At 44.0% G+C, this 26168-nt stretch overlaps 1 protein-coding gene across 3 annotated transcripts in view; it reads left to right on the top strand.

Annotated features, from left to right (window-relative positions):
- The first annotated feature begins 3602 nt into the window (after positions 1 to 3602).
- The window catches only part of FAS (Fas cell surface death receptor), a 71972-nt gene continuing 49406 nt past the window's right edge, over positions 3603 to 26168 (top strand). For all 3 annotated transcript variants that reach the window (XM_077454178.1, XM_077454179.1, XM_077454180.1), the window contains exons 1-4: positions 3603 to 3712; positions 22260 to 22428; positions 24879 to 25016; positions 25745 to 25853. In XM_077454178.1, the coding sequence (XP_077310304.1) occupies positions 3641 to 3712; positions 22260 to 22428; positions 24879 to 25016; positions 25745 to 25853 (488 nt within the window). In that variant the 5' untranslated portion in view covers positions 3603 to 3640. The remainder of the gene's footprint in view (positions 3713 to 22259; positions 22429 to 24878; positions 25017 to 25744; positions 25854 to 26168) is intronic.

Genomic DNA, 26168 nt, shown 5'->3' on the forward strand with positions numbered 1-26168 from the left:
TTATAGCGTCTACAAACTAGAGTACATTTTCTGGAATTTACACAGCTTTTAATTTACGACTGCCTATCCCATTTCTTGAGGTGCTAAAATGGCAGGGCAGTACAAACCCCCCCCCCCCCCCTAAATGACCCCATTTTGGAAAGTAGACACACCAAGGAAATTGCTGAGGGGCATGTTGAGCCCATTGAATATTTTTTTTTTGTCCCAAGTGATTGAATAATGACAAAAAAAAATAAAAAAGTTTACAAAAAGTTGTCACTAAATGATATATTGCTCACACATGCTAGTTATATGTCGAATTGCACCCCAAAATATATTCTGCTGCTTCTCCTGAGTACGGGGATACCACATATGTGGGACTTTTTGGGAGTCTAGCCGTGTACGGCACCCCGAAATCCAATCACTGCCTTCAGGATTTCTAAGGGTGCAAATTTTTGATTTTACTCCTCACTACCTATCACAGTTTCGAAGGCCATAAAATGCTAAAATACCACAAAACCCCCCCCAATGACCCCATTTTGGAAAGTAGACACCCCAAGCTATTTACTGAGAGGCATGTTGAGTCCATGAAATATTTTATATTTTGCCACAAGTTGCAGGAATATTACAATTTTTTTTTGCACAAAGTTGTCACTAAATTATATATTGCTCACACATACTATGGGCATAAGTCAAATTACACCCCAAAATAAATTCTGCTGCTTCTCCCGAGTACGGGGATACCACATGTGGGGGACTTTTTGGGAGCCTAGCCGCGTACGGGACCCCGAAAACCAAGCACTGCCTTCCGGATTTAAATATAAAACGCTACCAAAAAAACTGTTAGCGATCGCAGGGATCAGGCCTGACTCTGCGATTTCTGCAGTTATGTGTTTAGTGTTTTGTAAGTGACAGTGATCGATCGATACTGCACTTGGGTGGGCTGGGCGGAGGGGCAAAACGCAGGTGCTAGCAGGTATCTGGGCTGATCCTGCTAACAATGCGTTTTTTTGGAACCCTAAACTGCTGGGGACGCTAGTATAGATCTGATCTGATCAGATATTGATCTGTTCAGATTCTATACCACTACGGGAGGTTTATGCTTTGCGCGTGGGTGTTAACGGTACTGGCACTAACCTGGCGCTGCCTGGGGCGACGCAGACCCTGACCCTAAAACCTAATTAATATCACCCGCCGGGTGATCAGGGGGTTAAACCTTTATTGGGTAATAAATGGTGGGTGCCCTGATGCTATAAAAAGCAAACTAACCAGAGTCACCCGTAACACTTATACGGTGATCACTGGCGAAAGGGTTAACTAGGGGCAATCAGGGGGTTCACATTTTTATTAAGTAGTATATGGGGGTCCCTGGCGCTATATAAAAACCTGACGGGGAACCTAAATAACTAACTGGCTAACCAGCGTCACCAGTGACACTTATACGGTGATCGCTGGTGAAAGGGTTAACTAGGGGCAATCAGGGGGTTAAAACCATTACTGGGTAGTATATGGGGGTACCTAGCGCTATAAAAACCTGGCGGTGAACCTAAAAAAATAACTAGCTACCTAGCGACACTAGTGACACTAATGCAGCAATCAGAAAAATGATCGCTTAGTGACACTGGCAAAAGGGGGTGAAAGGGTTAACTAGGGGCAATCAGGGAGTTAAAACCATTATTGGGTAGTATATCGGGGTACCTAGCGCTATAAAAACCTGGCGGTGAACCTAAAAAAATAACTAGCTAACTAGCGGCATCAGTGACACTAATGCAGCGATCAGAAAAACGATCGCTTAGTGATACTGGCAAAAGGGGGTGAAAGGGTTAACTAGGGGCAATCAGGGGGTTAAAACCGTTATTGGGTAGTATATGGGGGTACCTAGTGCTATAAAAACCTGGCGGTGAACCTAAAAAAATAACTAGCTACTTAGCGGCACCAGTGACACTAATGCAGCGATCAGAAAAATGATCGCTTAGTGACACTGGCAAAAGGGGGTGAAAGGGTTAAGTAGGGGCAATCAGGGGGTTAAAACCATTATTGGGTAGTATATCGGGGTACCTAGCGCTATAAAAACCTGGCGGTGAACCTAAAAAAATAACTAGCTACCTAGCGACACTAATGCAGCGATCAGAAAAATGATCGCTTAGTGACACTGGCAAAAGGGGGTGAAAGGGTTAACTCTAGGGGCAATCACGGGGTTAAACCTTTATTGGGGGGTGGGTGGGGGCTACCCTGGACCTAACACTAACTGCCCTGACAGTTTTTACTGTCACAACTGATCAGTGATCAGTAAATAAATGATCACTGCAATCAGTAACACTGTGACGGGGGGGGGGGGGGGGGATCGGGGGGGGGGGGTTGTGTGCCTGTGTGTGCCTATGTGTTAGTGTAGTGTTGGTGCACGCTTACGGTGTCCTCTCCTCGTAGTCCGGTCAAAAAGACCGCCCCGAGGAGAATGACATCACTTCCTCCCTGCCTGTTTTTACTATACACAGTGGGAGGAAGCTTCTCATTCGCCAGGAGTGATCGAGAGGGGATGGCCAGAAACCAACGGCCATCCCCTCATCCCGGATCGCTCCTGCAGCAAAACGGACCACCGCATCCAGCGGGAGGGGGTCCGATCAGACCCCCCCCACCCGCTGGAAGGCGAGCACGTACATGTACGTGCTTGTGCCTGTCGGTGCCATTGCACCGACGTACATTGCTATGCGGCGGTCCTTAAGTGGTTAAGGCTCCTTTCAAACTTCTGCGACTTGGGATCCAACTTGTAAGACCCCAAGTCGCAGGACATGTGAAATTCAATGTATGTCTATGAGAACCATACCTAATGATACTACTGAAGTTGCTGCGACTTCAGAAAAGGTTCCTGTGTTACTTTGATCTGACCTTTAATGCAACTTTGCCCCAGAGAATGTAAACTCAGAACAAAGTCGCACCAAAAGTCACAAAGTAGCACTATAAAATTTGTAATGCGAGTCGCACGACTTTTGTCACTTTACAAGTGTAAAAGAAGCCTAATGCCGGGTACATACGACCGGACTTTCCAGCAGACTAGGTCTGACGGTCTTCCCGACGGACTTTCGGCAGACCTTTCCAAACGAACTAAGTCCATTCGAAATTCCGTTCATTTTGAACGTGATGACGTAAAAGGGACTAAAAAAGCTCAATAAGCCAGTAACCAATAGCTTCCCTTGCGTCGTATTTGGTTCGTCGGGCCAGCATACAGACGAACGGTTTTCCCGATAGGGATTGAGTCCGTCGGACAGATTTGAAACATGTTCTATTTCTAGGCCCGTCTGATTTTTTATGTGAAAAAGGATCGGATTAGCCCACACGCGATCGGATTATCCGACGGACTGATTCTGTCGGACCTAGTCTGCTGGGAAGTCCGGTCGTGTGTACGCCGCATTAGATTTACTTTCAACTATGTAGTACAAGGGCATGTCTGATTGGATACAAAAGGAAAGTGTCCCTCTCCTTTATGTCCAAAATTAAAAAAGTTTTGCTTTTAGATTCACTTTATTTTATAATAAATGAATCATATTTACAAACGAGGAAGTGTATCTCTAACAAAAAGAAACAAACAAGTAGTCAGGCATGGCCAGACATGTCATCTTCTGTGAACTCACATGACTTTCTTAAAGGCTCCTCCTCAAGTTTCATGTACTTTCAGTTTCAGTACAGAAAATACGAAGCAGCAGCCATGGTCACCCTGCGTCTTGTCTTTATTTTGGTAAGTTTAAAATGGAATGATATTCTCTGTGATATATTTTGTGATCGTTCTTTCTACATAGCGGACAGGAGAAATATCTAGTTGTGGTTTTAAAATGACAAATGACAGTTAGGCGTAAACAAACTAGAGAGGACATTGCAACAGTCGGGGGAACTGTTTGTAGAAATAAAGTTTAATTACAGAGATGGCAGAGCGAGTGTAAGCGACTTCATGATAACGGTGATTTTCATGGCATTAGTGTCATTTCTATCAGATGTGCCCTGCCATGCTCTCTGTTTTTATGAAGTTTGTCAAACACTTCCCTCCATCTGTCAACATTTATTAACTTGCTAACCTTGTCTGTCCCTAAATTTAACTTGTCAACCTATCTTTTAACGTTAACCCCTTTACACGGAAAAGTAAAAAAATCCAAGCCTAACATTAGAAGTGTATGTACGGCCAGAACTTTTTTTGTTTTGTTTTGGATAGTAAATGTAGGATGTGGTTAAGTTTAGTGACGAAAGTACAGGGCAAACCCAGGTTATCCCAAACCCCACAGGAAACTGTCAAGTGATAGCAGACCACTGGCCCACCCTGCAGCCAGACATGACAAAGGGGTGGGGGGTGCTGGTGACATTCTTAAAGAGGAGCTGCACCTTAAAAAAGAAAAATAGTAAAAGTCAGCAGCTACAAATACTGCAGCTGCTGACTTTTAATTAATGGACACTTACCTGTTCCAGGGTCCAGCGATGTCAGCAGCAGATGACGAGCAATCGCTCGTCTCTCAGTTGCTCCCGCCGCCATCCTCTGTCAGGGAATCGGGAAGTGAAGCGTTGCGGTTTCACTGCCCGGTTCCCTACTGCGCATGCGCGATTCGGGGGGGGGGGGGGGGGGTGCGGGGCATCTGCGGTTAGCTTGTCCCGGAAGTGGGTGCAGATACCTGGTTTATATAGGTATCTGCACCCCCCTCCCCCCTGAAAGGTGCCAATTGTGGCACCGGAGGGGGGAGGGTTCTGATGAACGCACCTTCCACTTTAGGGTGGAGGTCCGCTTTAACCACATTATTACTGGGCCATAGCCAAAAGGCAGCTACAGCTCTCTTGTTTTGGGAGAGCATCCATGGATGTGCTCCTAGAACACACCTCCCGCGAGCCCCCTGTGATCGCTGTGCCTTTGGACACAGCTAATTGAGGTGAGGGGCCAATCACAGTGGCCCTTTAACGTGTGATCAGCTGTCACAGCTGATCACATGTAAACAAACTTGATGGTTATCTGCATTCCTTTATTCAAACGCTGTCACTGTGTATGGAAAGGAGAGCCAATTAGCAGTCAGGCTGACAGGGCACATTATCAGTCCCCTGATGATCAATGCAGCCCCATCATTGCAAATCATTGCAGCTTATCAGTGCTGCCCCATCAGTGCAGTTTTGTCAGTGCCTCCTCATCAGTGCCCATCAGTGCAGCCTCATCGGTGCCGGCTCACCAGTGCCTAACAGTGCAGTCTTATCAGTGCAGGCTCATTAATGCTACCTCATCAGTGGCTGTCAATGCCCAACAGTGCAGCCTCATCAGTGCCTATCAGTGCAGCCTTATCGGTGCCTGTCAGTGGAGCCTTATTAGTGCAGGCTCATCAGTGCCTGTCAGTGGAGCCTTATCAGTGCAGGCATATCAGTGCAGCCTCATCAGTGCCACTGGAGATGAATGGCCAACTGGGTGCCACTGCATGTTTGTGTGGCTGATTGTTTGCATGTTAGTTTGTATGCGGGTTTGCACGTAGATGCGTGCCACAACGTGTTTTATACTACTGGAGACTATATTGCATGGTTGCAAGGGTGTCAGTGAGTGTCAGGTTACTGGGATGATATTGTGTGGTTGCAGGAGTCTCGATGAGTATGAAGGTTTGTTTTTGAGACGATATTGCGTGGTTACAAGGGTCTCAGTCTGGTTTGCTGAGACGCTATTGCATGGACGCAAGAGTCTCAGTCAGGTTGCTGAGACGGTATTGTGTGGTTGCAAGGGTCTCAGTGAAGTTGTTGAGACGATATTGCGTGCTTGCAAGGGTCTTAGTCAGGTTTGCTGAGACGATATTGGCTTGTTGCAAGGGTCTCAGTGCGTATGAGGTTTCTTTTTTTTTTTTTTTTCTTTTTTTTTTATTACTATTTATTTATTTTTTGACAAGTGAGAGTTTGCTGAGAAGATGTTGCGTTTTGTAAGGGGCTTAACAAGGATGTCAGGCTGCTGAGACAAATTGCATGGTTGCAAGCGTCCGGTTGCTAGGCCGAGATTGCGTGGTGACAAAGGTTTTTTTGATGAGTGAGAGGTTTGCTGAGGCAACGTTGCATTTGCAAGGGTCTCAACAAGCGTGTCAGGCTGTTGAGACGATTTACATAGCTGCAAGGGTCTCAAGAAATGTGAATTGGGTTACTGAGAAAAGGATAGAAACTCCTGGTTTGTTTGGCGGCTTACCATACCCTTAAGCGAGCAGTATAAGGGATAAGGATAACGTCCCTTTGATTCGTAGGTTCCGTAGGGGGAACAAACTAATGATATGGGAGACAACGTATGGTAACGAACTGATAGGGATTAAAGAATGTGGTAACAAATCTTACTTGCGACAGTGGGCCATGCTAGTGAGTTCACGGCGGACTGTGGCTGGAGTGCAACATATTGGGAAGGTGTGGCGTGATGCCATGCATGAGGCAAAACAACAAGGTTTGGTGTAGAAAATAGAACACGAAAAGTGTGTACGAATGATTCGTAAGTTGGCATTTTGACATGACAAACACGGTAACGAATCCTACCTGCGACAGTGACCATGCGAATGGGTTCACATTGGACTGGACTGTGTGTACAAGACATCTGAAGAGTGTGTTGTGGCGCCGTGCATGACGCACAGAAAATAACTTTGTTTTGGTAAATAAATGAGGGAAGAACCATGTACAAACATTTCATAAGTTCCACTGTGGGAACTAAAACACACAGCATGGGGGAAACAATGAATGGCAATGGTAGAATGTATGCAATGTATCTGATATAAATCGGTTGTAAAGAGAAATTACTCGAATCGGTTGTAAAATGTATGAAATTAATCCAAAATGAATCGGTAGTAAAGAGTTTTAAATTAATCTGATGCGAATTGTTTGTAGAGTGTATGCCACCCTTTGCTCTGAAACCAAACACCTACCAACCACCCAGCCTCCAAGGCTAATCAAGTGCAGACAAGGCACCAGGTGGGTCTAATTACCACCTCAATCAGCCACAGAACCCGTACAAACAATACATGCTCATCTGCAAATGGATGAGACGTCAACCCCATGGACAGTGAATCTTATAACCAGTGAAGCCTATGGCTAGTGATATTGGACAACGACCAAGGCTTGGATTTACAAACAAATTGTATGTTTGGCAGAAGGAACTTATGAATGTACTATGCCAATGATGAATTGAAGCACAAGCTTTTACCCTTGCTGCTATATCACAGTATCCATAGTTTATACCATGGGCTCTATTAAAGCGGGAGTCCGCCGGGAGTCCGCGTTTTTTTTTTTTTAAAAGCCAGCAGCTACAAATACTGCAGCTGCTGACTTTTAAAATAGTGACACTTACCTGTCCAGCGTGCCCGCGAAGCCGATCTCTCGATCGTCTCTCGGGTGCTGCCGCCGCCATCTTGGGTATGGGAATCAGGAAGTGGAGCCTTTCGGCTTCATTTCCCGGTTCCCTACTGCGCATGCGCGAGTCGCGCTGCGCAATAAGGATGGACCCGCTGCCTCTGGGATCTGTGTGTTTCACAGCAGGCAGCAGGGGACTTTCACAAAGGGGCGTAATCTACGCCCCTTTCCGCAGAGAGCTATCCCGGAAGTGGGTGCAGATACCTGTACTGTACAGGTACCTTCACCCCCCTCCCCCCTGAAAGGTGCCAATTGTGGCGCCAGAGGGGGGGAGGATTCCGATGAGAGGAAGGTCCACTTTAGGGTGGACCTCCGCTTTAAAGGGCGGAGACATTGATTTACTTTTTATTACAATATGTTCATCATGGTCGTGTCTATTTTGGGTGTACTGCTGCTAGTTATTTCTACCATGTGATACATTATTTATTATGTTACTATATTTATTTTTATTATGAGATATTGTATGATATAAAATTGTATTATGAGATATTATACTAATTATATTTTATTTACTTATATTATTGATCTAATTAATTATATATTAATATATTGTATTTGTATCAATTATCTCTTATTTTATATCTTACCTACTGATTTCAATTAAACATTTATCAATTATTGCTTTATGCCCATTATTGTCACCTCAGAACATCATTTATACTATAATTAATGTCCCAGCCTACCCTGAGTGTCGTATTTCATATAAAGTCCCCTTGTCCCCTATGTCCCCTAGTTTTTCCCTCTTGTGCATTAATATATTAGGGATAGAGACCTCTGTACGGGATGTCCAAGGTCTCATATAAAGTCCCAACATTTTTCTCCTTTTATCTCAGTAATACACATTGTCATTACAGTCATTTAAATTGGGTTACCATTGCAGCACAATGAAGAAAAAATGGCATGTTGCTTCAACACAGGTGTGTTGCTTTGGTGTGCTTGGGTGACATTCAAAATAAAGGGCACCGCAACACACTAAGCATTTATGGTGTGATACAGTGCATTGTGGTAATGTGTGTGTGAACACAGGGTGAAGGTGTGAAGCCAGCCTTAGACAGTTGACCGGAAATGATATATTACAGAATGGAGAAGTGGTTTCACAAACCTAGAAAATACAGAATGAGCAAACGATAAAAAGAAAATCCTAGGCAAAGTTAGGTCTCGTACACACAAGTGTACTATACCATATGTTCCATCCAGGGCCATGTTTACCCCGAACAGGCAGACTCATTGATGTAAATGAGACAGCAGCTGCATGAACACAGCCACTGCTGTCCAAATATGAACATGCATGTGTGTGAGTGTCCCCCCGAATTCATGCTGTCACATGGATGTCATATTGGGACACAGCGACCATGTCTGTGCAGCTGCTGTGTCCAAATTGACATCAATAGGACTGTTTGCATTGGGATGCATGGAAAATCTGGGCATCCCTATGCAGGTAAACAAAGCCTTGCATAGCCATACGCTATAGTACACCCTGTGTAAACAAGGCCTTAAAGTGATTGTGAAGGCTTGTTTAAAAAAATAAAAATAACAAACATGTTATACTTACCTGCTCTGTGCAGTTGGTTTTGCACAGAGCAGCCTGGATCTTCCTCTTCTTGGGTGCCTCTTCTGCTCTCCTGGCCCCTCCCTCCTGTCGAGTGCCCCCACAGCAAGCAGTTTGCTATGAGGGCATCCGAGCTGAGCTGCAGTTCTGTGTGTCCATTCAGACAGGGAGCTGCCATTCGTCCACGCTCCCTCGCTGCCCTGATTGGTTAACTGACTTTAATTGACAGCCACGGGAGGCAATGGTGGTGCTGCTGTGTCTTAGCCAATCAGGGGGGAGAGTCCCAGGCGGCCCAGGGATGCGTGGACATTGCTAGACAGAGATGGGTCAGATAAGTATTAGGGGGTGCTGGGAGCTCCGGCTGCGTTTTGCGGGTGGATTTAACCCCTTTTTGGCAGCTAACGGTGGGTTAAATCCGCCTCGCTAGCGGCCGAATATCGCCGCTAAAACGACGGTAAAGCAGCACTAAAAATAGCTCCACTTTACCGCTTAAGCCCTAGTCGACTCAGTCTTTACTCTGTTGGAATATGTCATTACTAACTTTGCACATCTAGACTTTGCAATATTGGCCCAGTCTTCTTTGCAGAACTGCTCAAGTTCAGTTAAATGTGATGGTGACCATTTGGGACTGCAATCTTCAAGTCATTCCACAGACTTTCAATGGGGTTTAAAGCAGAACTATAGGCAAAACTTTTTTATTTTATTTTGGACAGAGCAAGGGAGGGTTATAACCCCTGTGAGATTTTTTTTTCGCCATCTGTGTCCCCTTCACTTCCTGTCCCATAGCCAAACAGGAAGTAAGAAGAAATCCCTGCAAAGTCACTAGAACTAGTGTCCCCATTGGAATATGGATTCGCCGTGAGATCATTTTTATCGGTGGTGAGTGGTGAGGCCCCCCTCCCGTCACTCTCCGGTGCCCTCTGCCGTATACCGGAGCCGTCGGTAGCAGAGGAGGCAATTGGATCCTCTCCCTAGCCTGACATAGAGACGAGTGAAAGGAAGATGGCCCCCACCTGTCTCCATATCATTGTCAAAACGTCACTTCCGCCCATAGCTCTTATTACATTTATTTTAATTTTTTTTATTGCATTTTAGTATAATTATGAGATCTGAGAGGTCTTTTTGACCCCGGACCTATTAAAGCGGTTGTATACCCGCTAATATTTTTTCATTTTTTTTGCCACTTGCAAAGGAAAAGGCAAAATGAGCTAGTATGCACCGCATACTAGCTCATTATGAAATACTTACCTTAGAACGAGGCCCCGACATCTGGCCCGATCCACGCCGAGGGAGCTGACATGCTCCCTCTGCATTTCTTCCTTGTATCGCGGCTCCGGCGCTGTGAGTGGCCGGAGCCGCGATATCATCACTCCTGCGCATGCGCACGGGAGATCTCATCCCGGCCGGGTCCGGCGACAGCCGAGAATCCACTTGTGCGCATGCGCCGCTGCAGTCTGCGGCGCATATCGAGGGGAATATCTCCTAAACTGTACAGGTTTAGGAGATATTTTTTTTACCTACAGTTAAGCCTTATTATAGGCTTTCCTGCAGGTAAAAGTAAAAAATTTACTATACAACCACTTTAAATATGAGATGTGGGGTCAAAAAGTCATGCTTTTTTTCTATTACAAGGGATGTTTACATTCCTTGTAATAGAAATAAAAGTGACCCACTTTTTTTTTTTAAAGGAACAGTGTAAAAATCAAAAATTAACAGTAAAATAAATAAAACATTTTTTTTTAAACGCTCCCCTCCCTGTCGAGCTTGCGTGCAGAAGCGAACGCATATGTGAGCAGCGCCCGCATATGAAAACGGTGTTCAAACCACACGTGAGGTATCAATGCGATTGTTAGAGCGAGAGCAATAATTCTAGTCTTAGACCTCCTCTGTAACTCAAAAGATGCAACCTGTAGAATTTTTTTAAATGTCGACTATGGAGATTTTTAAGGGTAAAAGTTTGAAGCGTGCCATGTTGGGTATCAATTTACTCAGCGTAACATTATCTTTCATAATAATTGGCGAACTTTAATGGTGTCTTATTTTTTTATTTAAAAAAAATGAACTTTTTCCACAAAAAGTGTGCTTGAAAGACTGCTGCGCAAATATGGCGTGACAAAAAGTATTGCAACGACCGCCATTTTATTCTCTAGGGTGTTAGCAAATATATAATAATAATGTTTGGGGGTTCTAAGTAATTTCTAGAAAAAAACAAAACAGTTTTTAACTTGTAAACACCAAATCTCAGAAAGAGGCTCGGTTCTTAAGGCCCCATGGACACGGGATGCTGCTAAACATACGTTCAGAGGCAATTGGACGCTTTTTTCAACTGCCCCTGAACTCATTTGGTGTTATCCTATGTGACCATTTACACAGTCTCGTTTATTGCCGTTTTTAGGCAGTTGCATTTAAGGCCTCTTTTACACGGGGCGGATCAGTAAAGATCCGCCCCGTGATGATCTGCTCGCTCAGCGGGGATCGCTCCGTTGTCCCCGCTGAGCTGGCTGCGGACAGGGCGGTCTCCGCACACTGTGCAGGGACCGCCCTGTCAGCTCTCCGCTCTCCTCTATGGGGATCGGACGAGCACGGACTGTGTGTCCGTGTTCATCCGATCCGCTCTGCAGACGGACAGAAAAATAGGATTTTCCTCCGTCTGCAGAATCAGACATTTGCGGAGGCGGACAATAGCGGGTGTCTGCGGATGCTCATCCGCAGACACCCGCTATCCCATAGGGATGAATGTATGGCCCGTATTTCATCCGCAAACCGATGGATGAAATACGGACATACCATCCGCATGTGTGAAAGGGGCCTAACAGTGCTTCTTCGAAAGCAAAAAAATGGGTTCAGACCCCAAAGATTTCCACTTTTCAGACACTAAATGCGGCACCGGCGTCTAGACGCATTTCCTTTATAGGCGTTTTTCGTTTTTGCCCATTTAAAAACACACACACACACATATATATATATATATATATATTTTATAGAAATGCTGCTAAACGCAAACGTGGCAAAACGCCGCGAAACGCGACATTTAAATGAAGCAAAATGGATGTTTTAAAGGTGGGTTACTAGCTGTCAAGTTAAACCGTTCAGGAGAGGTTGTAAAAACACCCGTGTACATGAAACCTTAGTGGCTAACATGGTTTCCTATGGATGTAGTTCACATCTTTGTATTTTATGGAAAGTACCAGGGACATTTTTCTGGTTTTTGGGTCCATAGACTTCAATGGATCAAAAACATGTATTGAAAAATGCTTCTGGAACATGCAAACTGCAACCTGCATAGGTGTGAATCAGGCCTTAGTCTGGTTTCTGACTAGGCTATGCAAGGACTTTTGCATTTTTTTTCCCTTCAACCACTTTGAAGTCAGTTTGGCTGTGTGCTTTGGATCATCATCATGTTGGAAGGTAAACCTTCTTCCCATTGACAACTTTCTGGCAGAGGGCAGCAGATTTTCCTCTAGAATTTGATGGTATTTTGCCCCATCCATTTTTCTTCTATCCTGACAAGTGCTCCAGTCCTTGCTGCAGAGAAACACCCCAATAACAGGATATTACCAGCTCCATGCTTTACTGTAAAAATGCTGTTATTTGAATGGTGAGCTGTTCTGTTTTTTTACTTGTTTTTTTGTTCTGACATGTTGGTGCTACAGCTTTCACTTGGAAGTTATAAGTTGAACTAGTAAATACAACTGAATAAAACAGAAACTGCATCTGTCTTTATTTCAGGCTGCAAAGAAACAAAATGTTATTATGGGGTGATCTTTTCTTTACCCACTGTATACAGTATATTCATATACAGTACTGTACATTGCATATATAAGCAGGAAAATATACTGTGTATATGACACATATTTTCCCATCTAGTAAAAATGTCAGATTTTTCTGGTTTAGTAAAACAGTTCTATGCAGTATAAAAGTGATTTATCCGATTTAAGCACTTCCGCTTTTTGTAACTTTTATACAGCAGTTCCGATTAGAGATAGTTGGGAGCTATGAGTGTATTCTACTCTGTGGTTAACAACATAACCACTATTAAAGAACACCACTATCATAAATATACAGGCCACAATAAGCCACCATTTGTGAGAGTCTCTTCTTCTTTCTGATGGTTCCAACCCTTCTTTGTAAGACGTCAGATGACTGTAAAATTTGAAGTGCCAATGTATTTTTTTGCTAGGCAGTGGTAATGAAAGTTAGAGACTGTTAGATGGAGATTTCATCATCACCTGTCACTGAAAACAGAACAAATACTTTCTGTATACTACATAGTGGGGTTGATTTACTAAAACTAGAGCATGCAAATATAGTGCAGCTATGCATACCGTAGTAGCCAAATAGCTTCTGACTTCAGTTTGTTTAATTAAGCTTTGGCAATACAACCTGGAAGCTGATTTTTTTTTTTTTTTTAGTTTTCAGTTTTAGTAAATCAACCACAGTGTCTATTGCATCCTTTCTTAATTTTTTTGACTTAAAGTTTAAAGTAAACAGTTAAAGAAGGTAAAAACACTAACAAAACAAGCTGTAAAAAATTGTAGCGCCCCTTTGCACTAGTTGGATTTATAAAAGTGTCACCTTGCATTGGTGGTCAATGGAACAATGCCACCTTAAATAGGTGGTCAGTGGAGAGAAGCCCCCTTACATTGGTGGCCAGTGTAGAAGTGACTCCCTACCTTTGGATGTCAGTGGAAACTGTTCCTATCTGTGGAAAGTGTAACAGTCACCCCCTTTTATTGGATGTCAGTGGGAACTGTTCCCTTACATTGGTGGCCATGTAAAAGTCATCCCCTGCTATTAGATGAAAGTGGGACCCGACAGGTTTTATTGGTGATCACTGTAGGTGGGATATCAATCTGCTATTGCTTACTGTCCAAGGAGGCCATGGCAACCTATGCAGCAACCCTAGATTTCCACAAAACCCTAGCTGAAAAAGAGTCCAGTTTGTAAAAGTCTAAGAAAATGATTAAATAGGTTTGAAATGTTATTTACTATGGCCTTTCACATGTGTATATCTTTGTGTACATGCCAAGAAGTGAATGTGTGCTGACTTGACTGGTGTATGGCTGATGTGCCGTCTGCCACACCTGCTACCCCCAACCTACAACCTTTATCCCCCTTAGAATACCTAAAGAAACAAACACGCCACAGCTTCTGGATTAAATGGCCGTATGGCCCCTTTATTAAGCTCCCTAGTGGTATTCCCGACTCTGGATCACTCTGGATCACTTCGCTGGATACAGGGAGGACACAGTGAGAGTTACTTACCTTGTCCCCTGGATCCAGCGATGTCCACCGCGCTGTGTGATCGAGCTGTCCTCCGCTCGATTCACAGTGCCGAATGCCGCCGAACTCCATTCCCTGCGACGTTACGGCGGCAAATTCAAAAAAGTAAAAAGACACAAAACACACACAGTACTGTAATCTTACAGATTACAGTGCTGTATTAAAAAATACACACCCCCTTTGTCCCTAGTGGTCTGTGCAATGCCCTGCATGCACTTTTATATTATAAATACTGTTTTTTCTGCCTGAAATTTGGAGATTATCCATAGCAACCAAAACGTGTCCCTTTTTCAGTGTTTTAGGATTTGATTACATTATTGAATCGTTTTTATTATTCTTTATTATATTATAAACTTTATCATACCCGGGATGTCTGCTAGACTCTGGTTTGAAGAGATTTAAGAGCGTTATTCCTTAGATTTACAGGACTACAAAATATTTCCATGCAAAATAATTGTACCGCTTTCAGCACCTAAATCCAGACAGAATCATACCGCCAGGGAGGTTAACAACCATAACAAAATTACTATAAAAATAAATTCAATTTTATATATATATATATATATATATATATATATATATATATAAAACCCAACTTTTTTAAACTGACTGCTATGTCTGAGGTTCATGAAGGATGGCTTTCTATCGCATCGGCTGTACCACTACCACCTCTGCATCCTGGTCCCTAGCCGCGATCCCACCAGCTCAAGGACAAACTATTGTCACCTTCTTGCCAAATGCAGCCCGATGACTGATAGCCCATTATTTCCAGATAGAGAAGGTACCCATACCGAGATAGGCCCAACCCCTTCCACTATTCCACACCATTTACTGTATACCTTCCATCATTCCGAACTTCACAAACCAGACACCCACCAGTGACACCTCACATGTGGGCAGCCCTCCACAGCCGCAAGGCCCGCTGGAGACCCTCCTGGAGCCCCAAGAACCACGTGCCTATGCCCACCACTGACAAATCTACCCCATCTCCCCTCAAATACAGGCCATTATCTCCTTCCAACTCCCAGTATCTGGAAAAGCCAACCTCAAGCAAAGGAAATTAATATCTCAAATGAGTTCCCTGGATGCCCTGATACTGAGGTCATTGCCCCCAGTGTGTATAAGCAGCACATCAGGAGGCCTGTCCATTCCAACATACCGCTGAATTTCTGGTAGCACTCAAAAGCACAACATACCCGGTATCCCAATACATCTTACCGTGGCTTCCCCCCAGGAGAAACCCAGCTGCCTGCTTTCCAGCCTGACCAAAGCCCTTTTAGCCCTGCCAGTGAACATAGGAATGACCCAGGATCCACATCAAGCACACTGGGCCTGAAAAACAGAAACACAAAAGGAACATAGACAAAACAAGCCCCAATACACCATACACACAAATCCCACATTTTATGATCCCACCAGTACGGCCACCGACAGAAACAAATAAACAGACATATCACCAGACAAGAAATATCACCCCATTAGCCACTGAACCCAATCAGCAATGGGATCTGCCCACCCCTTTTTCTCCAGCCTTTAAGAAGATGAGGGCGTACATACAACCAAAATCGATGAGATTCCCAATGACCAATGCGCTGAAGGATCTGGTTGCTGAAACCCCAATGCACCACCTCTGTGGCCACCCCTATCCTGAACGAATACGAAGAATAGTCCCTCAGAGTGAACCCTCCCACCTCCAAGCATTTTTTTAAAACAGACCCAAACTGGTACCTAGACAACACTGACCCATCTTTGTGGATCAAAAAGGGGACAGGCCGTACCCCCACCCAATCCCTAATAACTGAGACTGGGCACAGAGCCAAGCCCACCACCGTACCACCCTGGCCCTTTTTTGCATCTGATCAGTTTATGACTTATGAATGAGCAGCGTAGCAGTATCGCCCCGTACTGATACATCCAAGACATCCAAACCCCCAACCCCTGATTTGGAATGGCTGACCTATTCCCCCACCTGTAATTCCCCTGGAAAAAAAAAAGCCAAAACAAAAGCTGTACTGAACAGCTGCACCTCAAAAGGAGAAAAACAGACACTGGGCAACACCCATGCCAATACTTCCAATGTACCCAAAAACACCAGTTGCCGGAAATCAGGCTTACCTCACCCTTTTCTGTAACCCTGCAAAGTCTTTGGTACTATAAACACGTAACATCCTCCACCCCACCCAATTTAAACAAAAAGGCCAGGCCTGCCATCTTACTGTTTACCAAAGCGACAGACAAACCCTCCTCACAGTCTTTACCTAGGAAATGCAGCAACACATGAAGCCTGTGCTCATCGCTGGAACAACCCACAACACTACTTACCAGCTCGTGCCACTCCCGCCATAGGCACTTGTAAGTCTGCCAAGTAGCTACTGCTACTGCCCGCCGAACCAACGACATCACAGTGTCAAAATGAGATCCCACAAACATCTGGGGCACAGTTGCTTCTCCTCCTGTGCCAACTGCCAGAATCTGTCCCACTGTAGGCGAGAAAGCAAATCAGCTACCTATGAACAGCAAACATAAAAAATTTAAATTGAAACCACAACACCAAATGACGCAGCAAACGGACCACAGGCAAGGAAGATGCCAACAGGGAATTAATGGCATGTACCACCAGATTGTCGAAATGAAACAAACCCACCTGTTCCTGAAATCCGACCCCCAAAGCTCCACGGCTAGCACTATGGGAAACATAGTGCTAACAACATCAGGTTTCCGAATGAGATCGGACCCCAATAACTCCTCCGACCACTGGTCCACACACCACCGGCCGTTGAAGTAAGCCGCATAACCCACCAACCCCGTCACGTTATTGAAAAGCTCCAGCTCCGTCCCCTTGACCGCAGGCCCCTGACAAAAAGACTTGTCGTTGTACTGCTCCAAAAACATATGCCACACCCGCAAATCCTTCTGATGTTCCTGACTAATACGATCAAAATGATGTGGGGCCTTGACCCCTGCAGTGGCGACTGCCAAGCGTCTACAAAACATTCGCCCCATTGGCATAATGTGAAATGCAAAGTTGAGCTTTCCCAACAATGACTGCAACTCGATCAACTGGAACATTGGACAACCTCAGCCAAAGTTGCATGGGACGTTGGGACGTTGGAAACGAAACCCCGGGAGGGGACATAGCGATAACCAGAGCCCCCCATCCATCTCCAGGACAGGTGCCAGGGGAAGTACTAACAGGGGGAGCAGACATCACATTCACAGGACCAGATACAGTAAAAGGAATAGATAAGAACTGTCCAGGCTGCCCAGTGGAAACCGACCACCACGTGCTGAGCCAGCGTTAATGGAGGTATGGAGGGGGACGCAGAGGGAACCCTCTGGGCCAGGTCCCGCCTGTGCAGGGGATTCCTCCCAGCCCCACAGCGGGAGGATGCGCAGGTCTCTTCGCCCTGAGGGCTGGAGGGTCCGAGATCAGGCTCCCTGTGTGGCAGCTCACCCTGGGGTCACATTGGGGCTGAAACTCGCAGGAGGCTGTGACCTCCTCTCATGTGGTGAAGCAGGAGAAGGAGAAGCTGATCCCTGCCCCGACCCCCGAAGCAATGCAGCCACCTGTGTGCCCCTAATGGATGGGCTGCCACTGATTACTACTTAAGCTCACCCTGTCACTCAGATAAAAAAAAAATAGCAGCAGTACTGTAAGAAAACATATTTTACATTTACCTAATGTAGTAATATTAATCTTTGCTCTCTTGCAGAGCTACCAACACAGCCATCTGACATGTCAGAGTGTGTCGTATAGTGTTTCCCCTGCTGGTTGCTATAGCTCTTCCTGCCACCCATCATCTGGTGCATGTATTCAGAAAAACAGCTCTGCCAACAGATTGTGTAATCATCTATACAAAGGGGATGTTTTCTGACTAATATATAGAGATGGAATATTTCAACTAATAAACAGATTTTTGTTTTTATTCAGTTGAACTTTTTTTCATAACATTAATTGGGTGAAATCCCCTTCATCAAGGTACTTTTTACATTAAAACAGGGACCTTCCATGAAAAGGAAATTTTTAAAATGATAAAACCAGTAGGTCTAAATCTGTCACGAGCCAAAGGCTCTGCCATGGTTTTAAGATCCTGTGCAAAAAGCACATTTGATGGTCCATAAGTATATGTGTCTAGACACGGAAATGTATGCATGCGTAAAATATGCATAAAATTATATTAGCTCTATGCATGTGTAATGCTACCCCCTAAAGGGCTGCTAGATTTTGGGTCCTCCTTTTCCCGCACAGCCAGGCAACATGCATTTTCCAAGACATCTATAGACAATAAACCAGCCCAAGGGCTTTGCTTTTGTTATTTATTAGGGGTAAATAACTTGGATGGGGTTAGGGAGGTATGCGATGCCCAGAGCTTGGTAAAACTTTGAGGACAACTTGAACATTCTTCACTTCTAGCAATAAAACAAACAACAAAGTATTGTGCTAAAGGGACTAAAGTGCAACATTTTCCATGGTATTAAGCAATGCAGTGCTAATGTCCATAAAATCTGCTAAGTGGGAAATGGGCACCAGGAGCCGTGCTAAAAACAACCTGAGTCCAAAAACCTCCACTGAAAAGCTCTAGAAAGGATCATGGGTATAACGTACAAATGGCAAGTATATGGCAAATGCAAATGGAAAGTGGATACACTGTGAGGTGTTTCGATGACACCAGTAAAGTAGTAAAAAACTACAGGAAGTTTATAAAAAAAACAGTTCAAACAATAATTGATAAAAAATGAACAACCCTGGTAGGCAATAATAAAATAACCACACTGGATGTCAGAGCAAAGCAGAACTCACTCAGTAGGCGTTCTTATGCGGGTAGCTGGCTATGCCTCGGCTGGGCAAGGTGGTGCTGCGATGTTGTGAGCCAAGGTGCTCTCCAGGGATGGCTGCGTGAGGATGGAAAGTCAACCCAGATGAAAGGGGGGGAACCTGGCCGGTACCTCCTGGAAGGAATTTTTTCCCCTACTGTAGAAAATTGGAACATGCTTTGCTGGGGTTTTACGCCTTCCTCTGGATCAACTGTGGGTGAAGGATTGTGCATATGGGATTGTATAATTTTTTGGTTGACTAACTGACTAACTATGTAACTATGTCACAGGGAAAAGGTATTGAACACATGAAAAAAAGAGAGGTGCAAAAAAAGCATGGAAAGCCAAGACACCAGCTGAAATCTATCAGTAATTAGAAAGTAATCCTGACCCTTCTCAGGGCAAATTAATCTCAGCGGGTTCAGTCTCAACTGATGGCCTGTAAAAAGTTGTCTCATTACCAAGGTGTCGTACAAATAACATCTCATGATGGGTAAAAGCAAAGAACTCTCTCAAGACATTCGCAACCTTATTGTTGCAGCTGCGTTTGGCGGCGTATATCAGCGCCGCCCCATTGATTTCAATGGGGAGGAGCGGTAAGTTCACCGCTCCAAATAAGCTGCTAGCAGGACTTTTTCTGACGCCCTGCCAGCGAATCGCTCCAGTATGAAAGCCCTCGGGCTTTTACACTGGAGTGAATGGAGCAGCTGTTATAGGGAGGTTTTCAGGCGCTATTTTTAATGCTATAGCCCCTGCAAAATGCTCCAGTGTGAAAAGGGGTCTAAGAATCCTCCAGTGTTTAGACTTACCTTTACCACCTCACCCCTGCCTTTCTGCTCCCTCCTGGTGGATTGCAGAAACCTCAATACTACTGGTACAGGAAAGAAGGTAACATGACTCCTCACTCTTCATAATGCAGTTTTTGGGACCTGTACAGAAATTCGTAAAAACCCCACTGCTGCTCCATGACCTGGAGGGGAGCAGAGCTAAATGTAAGCATAGGTGATGAAAGCACCTAGTGTAAGGTTGGGGAGGGAGAGGGTGGATTTGAGATTTTATTAAAAGTGACAAGTTTACTATAAGGGTAAAGGAGATGCTAGAGGTGTAGAGCATGACTTGTACTGTTGTAGTATTAACCTGAACTGTATAAAGTAATGTTAGAGTATTAACCTAACCTGCATGTAGTACTGCTGTAGTATTAAACTGACCTAGATGTCGTACTGCTGTAGTACTAACCTGTACATAGCACTGTTATCGTGTATGTGATAATAGCCTGTCTTGTGTGTGTATCTGCTATACTAACCTATCAAGTATGCAGTACTTCTGTATTTCTAAGCTGACCTGGATGTAGTACTATTGTAGTAATTGCCTGACATTTGTGTGGTACTATTGTAGCACTAAGCTTACAAGTATGTAGCACTGTTTTAGTACTAACATATGTGTAAACTGCTGATTGTTGCCATGCTACACAGTTGGAGTCTAATGCCCCATATAGACGAACAGACTTTCCGACAACAAAACCGTGAACTTTTGTTCGAAGGTTGTTGGCTCCAACTTGTCTTGCATACACACGGTCACACAAATGTTGACCAACAATTACAAACGTGGGAACATGGTGATACACAAGACGTACGACAAGCCGAGAAAAAGGAAGTTCAATAGCCAGTGCGGCTCCTTCTGCTTGATACCGAGCATGCGTGAACATTTGTGCGTCTGACTTGTGTACACATGATTGGAAATTCCGACAACAAAGTTTTGTTGGTGGAAAATTTGAGAACTTGCTAGCAAACATTTGTTGGCGGAAAGTCCAACAACAAATGTTCGATGAAGCATACACACGGTTGGACTTTCAACCAACAAGCTCACATCCAACGTTTGTTGTCGGAAAATCCGATCGTGTGTACGGGGCATTACAGACATCTACTTCAACATGCCCTGCAGTCTGCAAATGTTTCCTTCTATGCATATGATGTCTTATCCTAGATTGCCTCTCTCTATTCCCTGGTCTGAACAACTGCCCAAGTGCGTAGAGCTTACTTTTGTGCAAGGCCTTGTAGATTAACATGGTTTCAGGTTAGTTCTCCATGATCTGAAGCATGATGCCCTTGGTAACTGATGTGTGTCATACTGAGGGGGGCTACCAACAGGAGGGTGATCACTTCTAACCACCATTAGCTCTGCGACCAATCAGATTGACACTTTATTGATAACGTATATCTGATGCGCACAATCTCACCTTTACCTCATGGTGCACTGAGGGGGTTTTCTTTGCTCCACACTTCTTGCACTCACAGGCTTAGTCAGGAAAGAAGCATAATTATAGTGTTTTTTTCCTTTGAACTTTACTGAAGTATCAAAAAGAGGTACAAATAATAGGTCATATAATTCCACACAGTTGGTAATACAGTCCAATACACAATACATGGTATAAGTAATTCCACAGCTGTTATAAAATTGCACCTCAGCCATACCTATTCTGACAAGAAATTGTTGATCGTCTTGGTTTTTTGTTAAAAACAAGGATAGAGTAACAAACATAAATGTGGTTTTGAGGAGAAAATGGTGTGATTTTGAAGTATTAAATTGAAACGAAATATATATATTTTTTTATTAAAGTAAACAATAGGTTTTACTTACCAGTTCTGTGCAATGCCATCCCTTACCTTTTCTTTGGCAGTCTACCACCGGCGCTGTCAGCTCCCCCTTCCCCCAGGTGCCTCCTTAGCAAGCTGCTAAAGAGGTGCCCTTGTGCGTGTGCTCCTGAGGGTGGGCCATGTACATCCATAGGCGCACACACAACTCGGTAAGCCACGGCCCGCTTCCACCTCAGAGGAGTCTGACTGACAACAGTTGGAGCCTATGGCTTCTACTGCTCTTAGTATTTCCTGTGGAACTAGGAAGTGAGAGGAATGGTGCTGCAGCTGGAACAATGCTGGATGGAGTGGTCAGGCATGTGTTTAGGTATAGGGGTAGGTAGGATAGGTACTGTGGAGTTTTTAACCTTTAATGCAAAGAATGTATTAAGGTAAAAGGTAAAAAACTTAAAATGTCTAGGTTATAGATTTTAAAGTTCTGAGGTAAACTAAAAATTATAAAGAGAATATGACTGCAAAGGACAGTGCATTGAACATGTATTGATAACACATTTACTATCATTTTAGATCTGGAGAACTATGGTAGAGAATTCCAGATAACAAACACCATACTGGTACTTTTACAAATCAAAAAATGAAAGGCTTTTTCTCATTTTTAGGTGATCATTCAAAGAAATCTTGTTTTATCTAAGAAACTCCTTCAAGATTCCTCAGACAAATATGTGAAGGAAAAACACGATTTATCTCACAGACTATTCAAAAGACAAGTATCGTGTAAAGAGGGGGAATATTTTGCAAGTGAATTTTGTTGTAAATTTTGTCACAAAGGTACGTTTAACAAAAGTCTATTCTCAACACACCAGGTGGTCTTGTTAAAAATGAAAATCCTAACACTGTCCCAAGGTCGGGTTCACACTGGTATGACATGGAAGTCGGACGACTTCTGTTTGGACTTTGCCCTATGACTTTGTGTCCAACTTCCATGTGAATTCAATGAATGGGATCTGACTTTGATCTGACAATATCAGGCCCTTTGAGTCTTGTATGAATCTTGAGAGGGGGATCCGAAGACCAAACCAGACCCTTCAGTCTGGTATGGATTTTTTAGGGCAACCCCCACGCCAAATAAAAAAAAAAAAACGTGTTGGGTCCACCTAAAATCCATACCAGACCCTTATCCGAGCATGCAACCCAGAGATATTTACTGTTTACTGCGCCGATGATGTCATTGGCACATGTGCTCTGAACAAATGGTTGCCTGTGCTATTTCTTCAGACAAGTGTGTCGTGACCAGCGGCTCCTGCATGCATGCGTGGGAGTGACATCACGCGGCTCCAGCCAGTCATGGAGCTGGACACAGCCCTGCAGTGGGGCATGCTAGCACATTATGCCTTTACTTTGCAGGGAAGAAGTAAGGAAGAAAAACCCACCAGGGTTTACTTCCTCTTTAAAGCAGTATTAGGCCCCTTTCACACATGCGGATGATATGTCCGTATTTCATCCATCCGTTTGCGGATGAAATACAGGCATACATTCATCCCTATGGGATAGCGGGTGTCTGCGGATGAAGATCCGCAGACACCCGATTTCCTCCGCCTCCGCAACAGTCCGATTCTGCAGACGGAGGAAAATCCTATTTTTCTATCCGTCTGCAGAGCGGATCGGATGAACACGGACACACGGTCCGTGCTCATCCGATCCCCATAGAGGAGAGCGGAGAGCTGACAGGGCGTTCCCCGCACAGTGTGCGGAGACTGCCCTGTCCGCAGCCGGCTCAGCGGGGACAACGGAGCGATCCCCGCTGAGCGAGCGGATCATCACGGGGCGGATCATTACTGATCCGCCCCGTGTGAAAGAGGCCTTCAACACAAAAGCACAAATTTATTAAATTGCAGTTTACCTGTTCTTAGATGTGATGGCTGCATTTGTTTCCTTTTTTATGTTTTCTTTCTTCTATCTTCATCTGGTAATTCAAGCAGCAAGCTTGTTGTTTTTGACAGCACCAACTCTCCAGCAGAATGTATCAGTTTACATGGATGAGACAAACCACTTAACACTGACAGGGGTGATTAAAATTATCAGCTTTTTTTTATTCATGCAAAACCATTATCCCAAAAGGAAAAATAAATCTGTTTGCTGTAACTGATTATAAAGCATGAGCTGGAGTTTGGCTTCAATTTGTTAGAGTATCTAAATCTGCTAATACATTAACACTACCCTCCCCCCCTAGACTGAATGCTGATGTGCCTCCTCTCCTCATTCCTCCAGAGTTGTGTCTCGCTAATACCGAAGGTGTGTTAGAGGCCAGATCACCAGGTGAAGACAGAGGAGAAAAAGCCAAAGAATAGAGAACTGATACAGCCACCACATCGAATGATTGTTGGCTGCAATATATTACATTTTTGGTTTTGGGTTTAAAACCACTTTATTCCCTAAAATGGTCCAACCTTCAAACCTTAACCTGATCCTAACTGTTAACTCTCACTGCAACTATACTTAACCTAGTCCCTAAAATGATTGCCCTATATTTGGCGGAACTCCTGCCAGCAAAAGATTGAGAGCAGGTTCTCTCTCAAAAAGTTCCGATCAGAAATTCCGATCGTCTGTACCAATTCCGACACACAAAATTCCTACACATGCTCGGAAACAATTTGACGCATGCTCGGAAGCATTGAACTTAATTTTCTTGGCTCGTCATAGTGTTGTCATAGTGTTGTACGTCACCGCGTTCTTGACGGTCGAGAACTTTTGTGTGACCGCGTGTATGCAAGCCAAGCTTGAGTGGAATTCCGTCGGAAAAACCATCCAAGATTTTTCCAATGGAAATTCTGCTTGTGTGTACGGGACATTACAGTAGATTTCTTCCCCCTGCCTCTGAAAGAAGCTTCCGGAAGATGGGGAGGGAGATTCAAATGAGCAGCCTGAATATTTATCATGGCCTAGCCAATCCCTTGAGATCTGTTTCCAGAAGATGGCTGGGGGCGATGATAAAATGTTTGTAGCCCTGAAGAGATTGTCTTTTCTTGGCAGGGAGAATTTCAAAGCCTCAGGGGCTACTGTCCTGAGGCAGCCTGGAAACTGTGTAGCTGTTCTTTGAGGTCTCAGCTGTGGCAGAGCTGAGGACTATGAGTAATCTTCTGAGGAGCTGACTGTAGGATATCACCATAATGAACACGTCCCACTAGATAAGACCTTCTTGCCTATGTAACATTTATACTGACAGTGACACCCGATGATTATACTATGTAAGAGACATTTTATTTCTGCCTCACTTAAAGGAACTCATGCAACATCTGATTGCACTGAACCACAGGGAGAGCCAGTGTGTAAAGAATGTACCGAAGGGGTGGATTTCATGGATAAAGAAAATGGTTACGCAGAGTGCCAAAGATGCCGGAATTGTGATAAAGGGGCAGGTGCGTAGTATTAGTAAAAGATCTTCTATAGCCGTAAATGCATCTACATTAACAAAATGAAAATTGTATAGCTTCACTCTTTGGCCTTATGCCAGGCAATGAGTTATACCCCTCAATAAAGCCACCAACGCCAGCCACCAGCAAGAAGAAACAGGACCAATGCTGGAGGTAATTTACAGCACACACTAATTTTGGTAGCATAATTATTAATGTGGAATGTCCCTTGCGAACAAAAATTATTTTTTATCAAGTTGTTATGGGTAAAGTTCCGCTTTAACCGACAGCTAACACTTTGTGATTGCTGGTGTACATGTGTACAGTGGGTTTTCCCATCATGTACAGCTTGGGGTTTTTTTTGCAGTACGTTTTGTAGTATGTTGAAAAAAGTCTTAAAGGACTGCATCTCTGATGTGTTGGCCTGCATTTTACCATTAAAAAAAGGGTGAAGGCAGTGTAACCATTCGAGCAGTATTAGTATTCTGGTGTATATGCAACATCCATAGTGGAATATTTACTGGAACTGTACACAGAATTTGGTGCACTTCTGCATAGTAGCCAATCAGATTCTAGGTTTTATTGTTAAAGCTCAATTGAACAAGCTGAAGTTAGCTGATTGGTTACTAATATGCACAGCTGCACCTGATGTTATAGTAAATCTCCCCCATAGATTCTAATATTGTATAATTTTATTTCTGTTGATCTATCTTTGTTCTCTGATCTATTTGCAGGTCAAGAACAGCTACATCCGTGTACAATAACCCAAAATACAGTTTGCAAATGTATAGAAGGATTCTTCTGTTCTGACGAGAACTGCAACCGATGTCAAAAGTGTAAACCGTCAGTGAAAAATATCTATATTTTTTTATATTGTATGTAAACTTGGCATTGGGGGTGCAGAACCATTTGTCCCGGTCAGTGTCAGTAACCACTGCTTTAAGAAGGATATTGTTTACTTTGGGGATCCAACTCAAAGCACTCCCCCAATGAAGGGTATGCGGGTTGGTATCAGGGTGGCAGGGGGAATCACCCCTCACTTTCCTGGTATACTGGGCTGGTTGTGCAGGGGAATTTTTTAAATGTAACATTTAAGTAACAACAAAAAGTAAACACTCAAATCAAAATCAACACACATCATCCTTCAAAATTAGTGTA

This window comes from Lithobates pipiens, unplaced genomic scaffold (genome assembly GCF_037356315.1).
Source record: "Lithobates pipiens isolate NorthernLeopardFrog02 unplaced genomic scaffold, aLitPip1_a1.2 Scaffold_25, whole genome shotgun sequence".
NCBI lineage: Eukaryota > Metazoa > Chordata > Amphibia > Anura > Ranidae > Lithobates > Lithobates pipiens.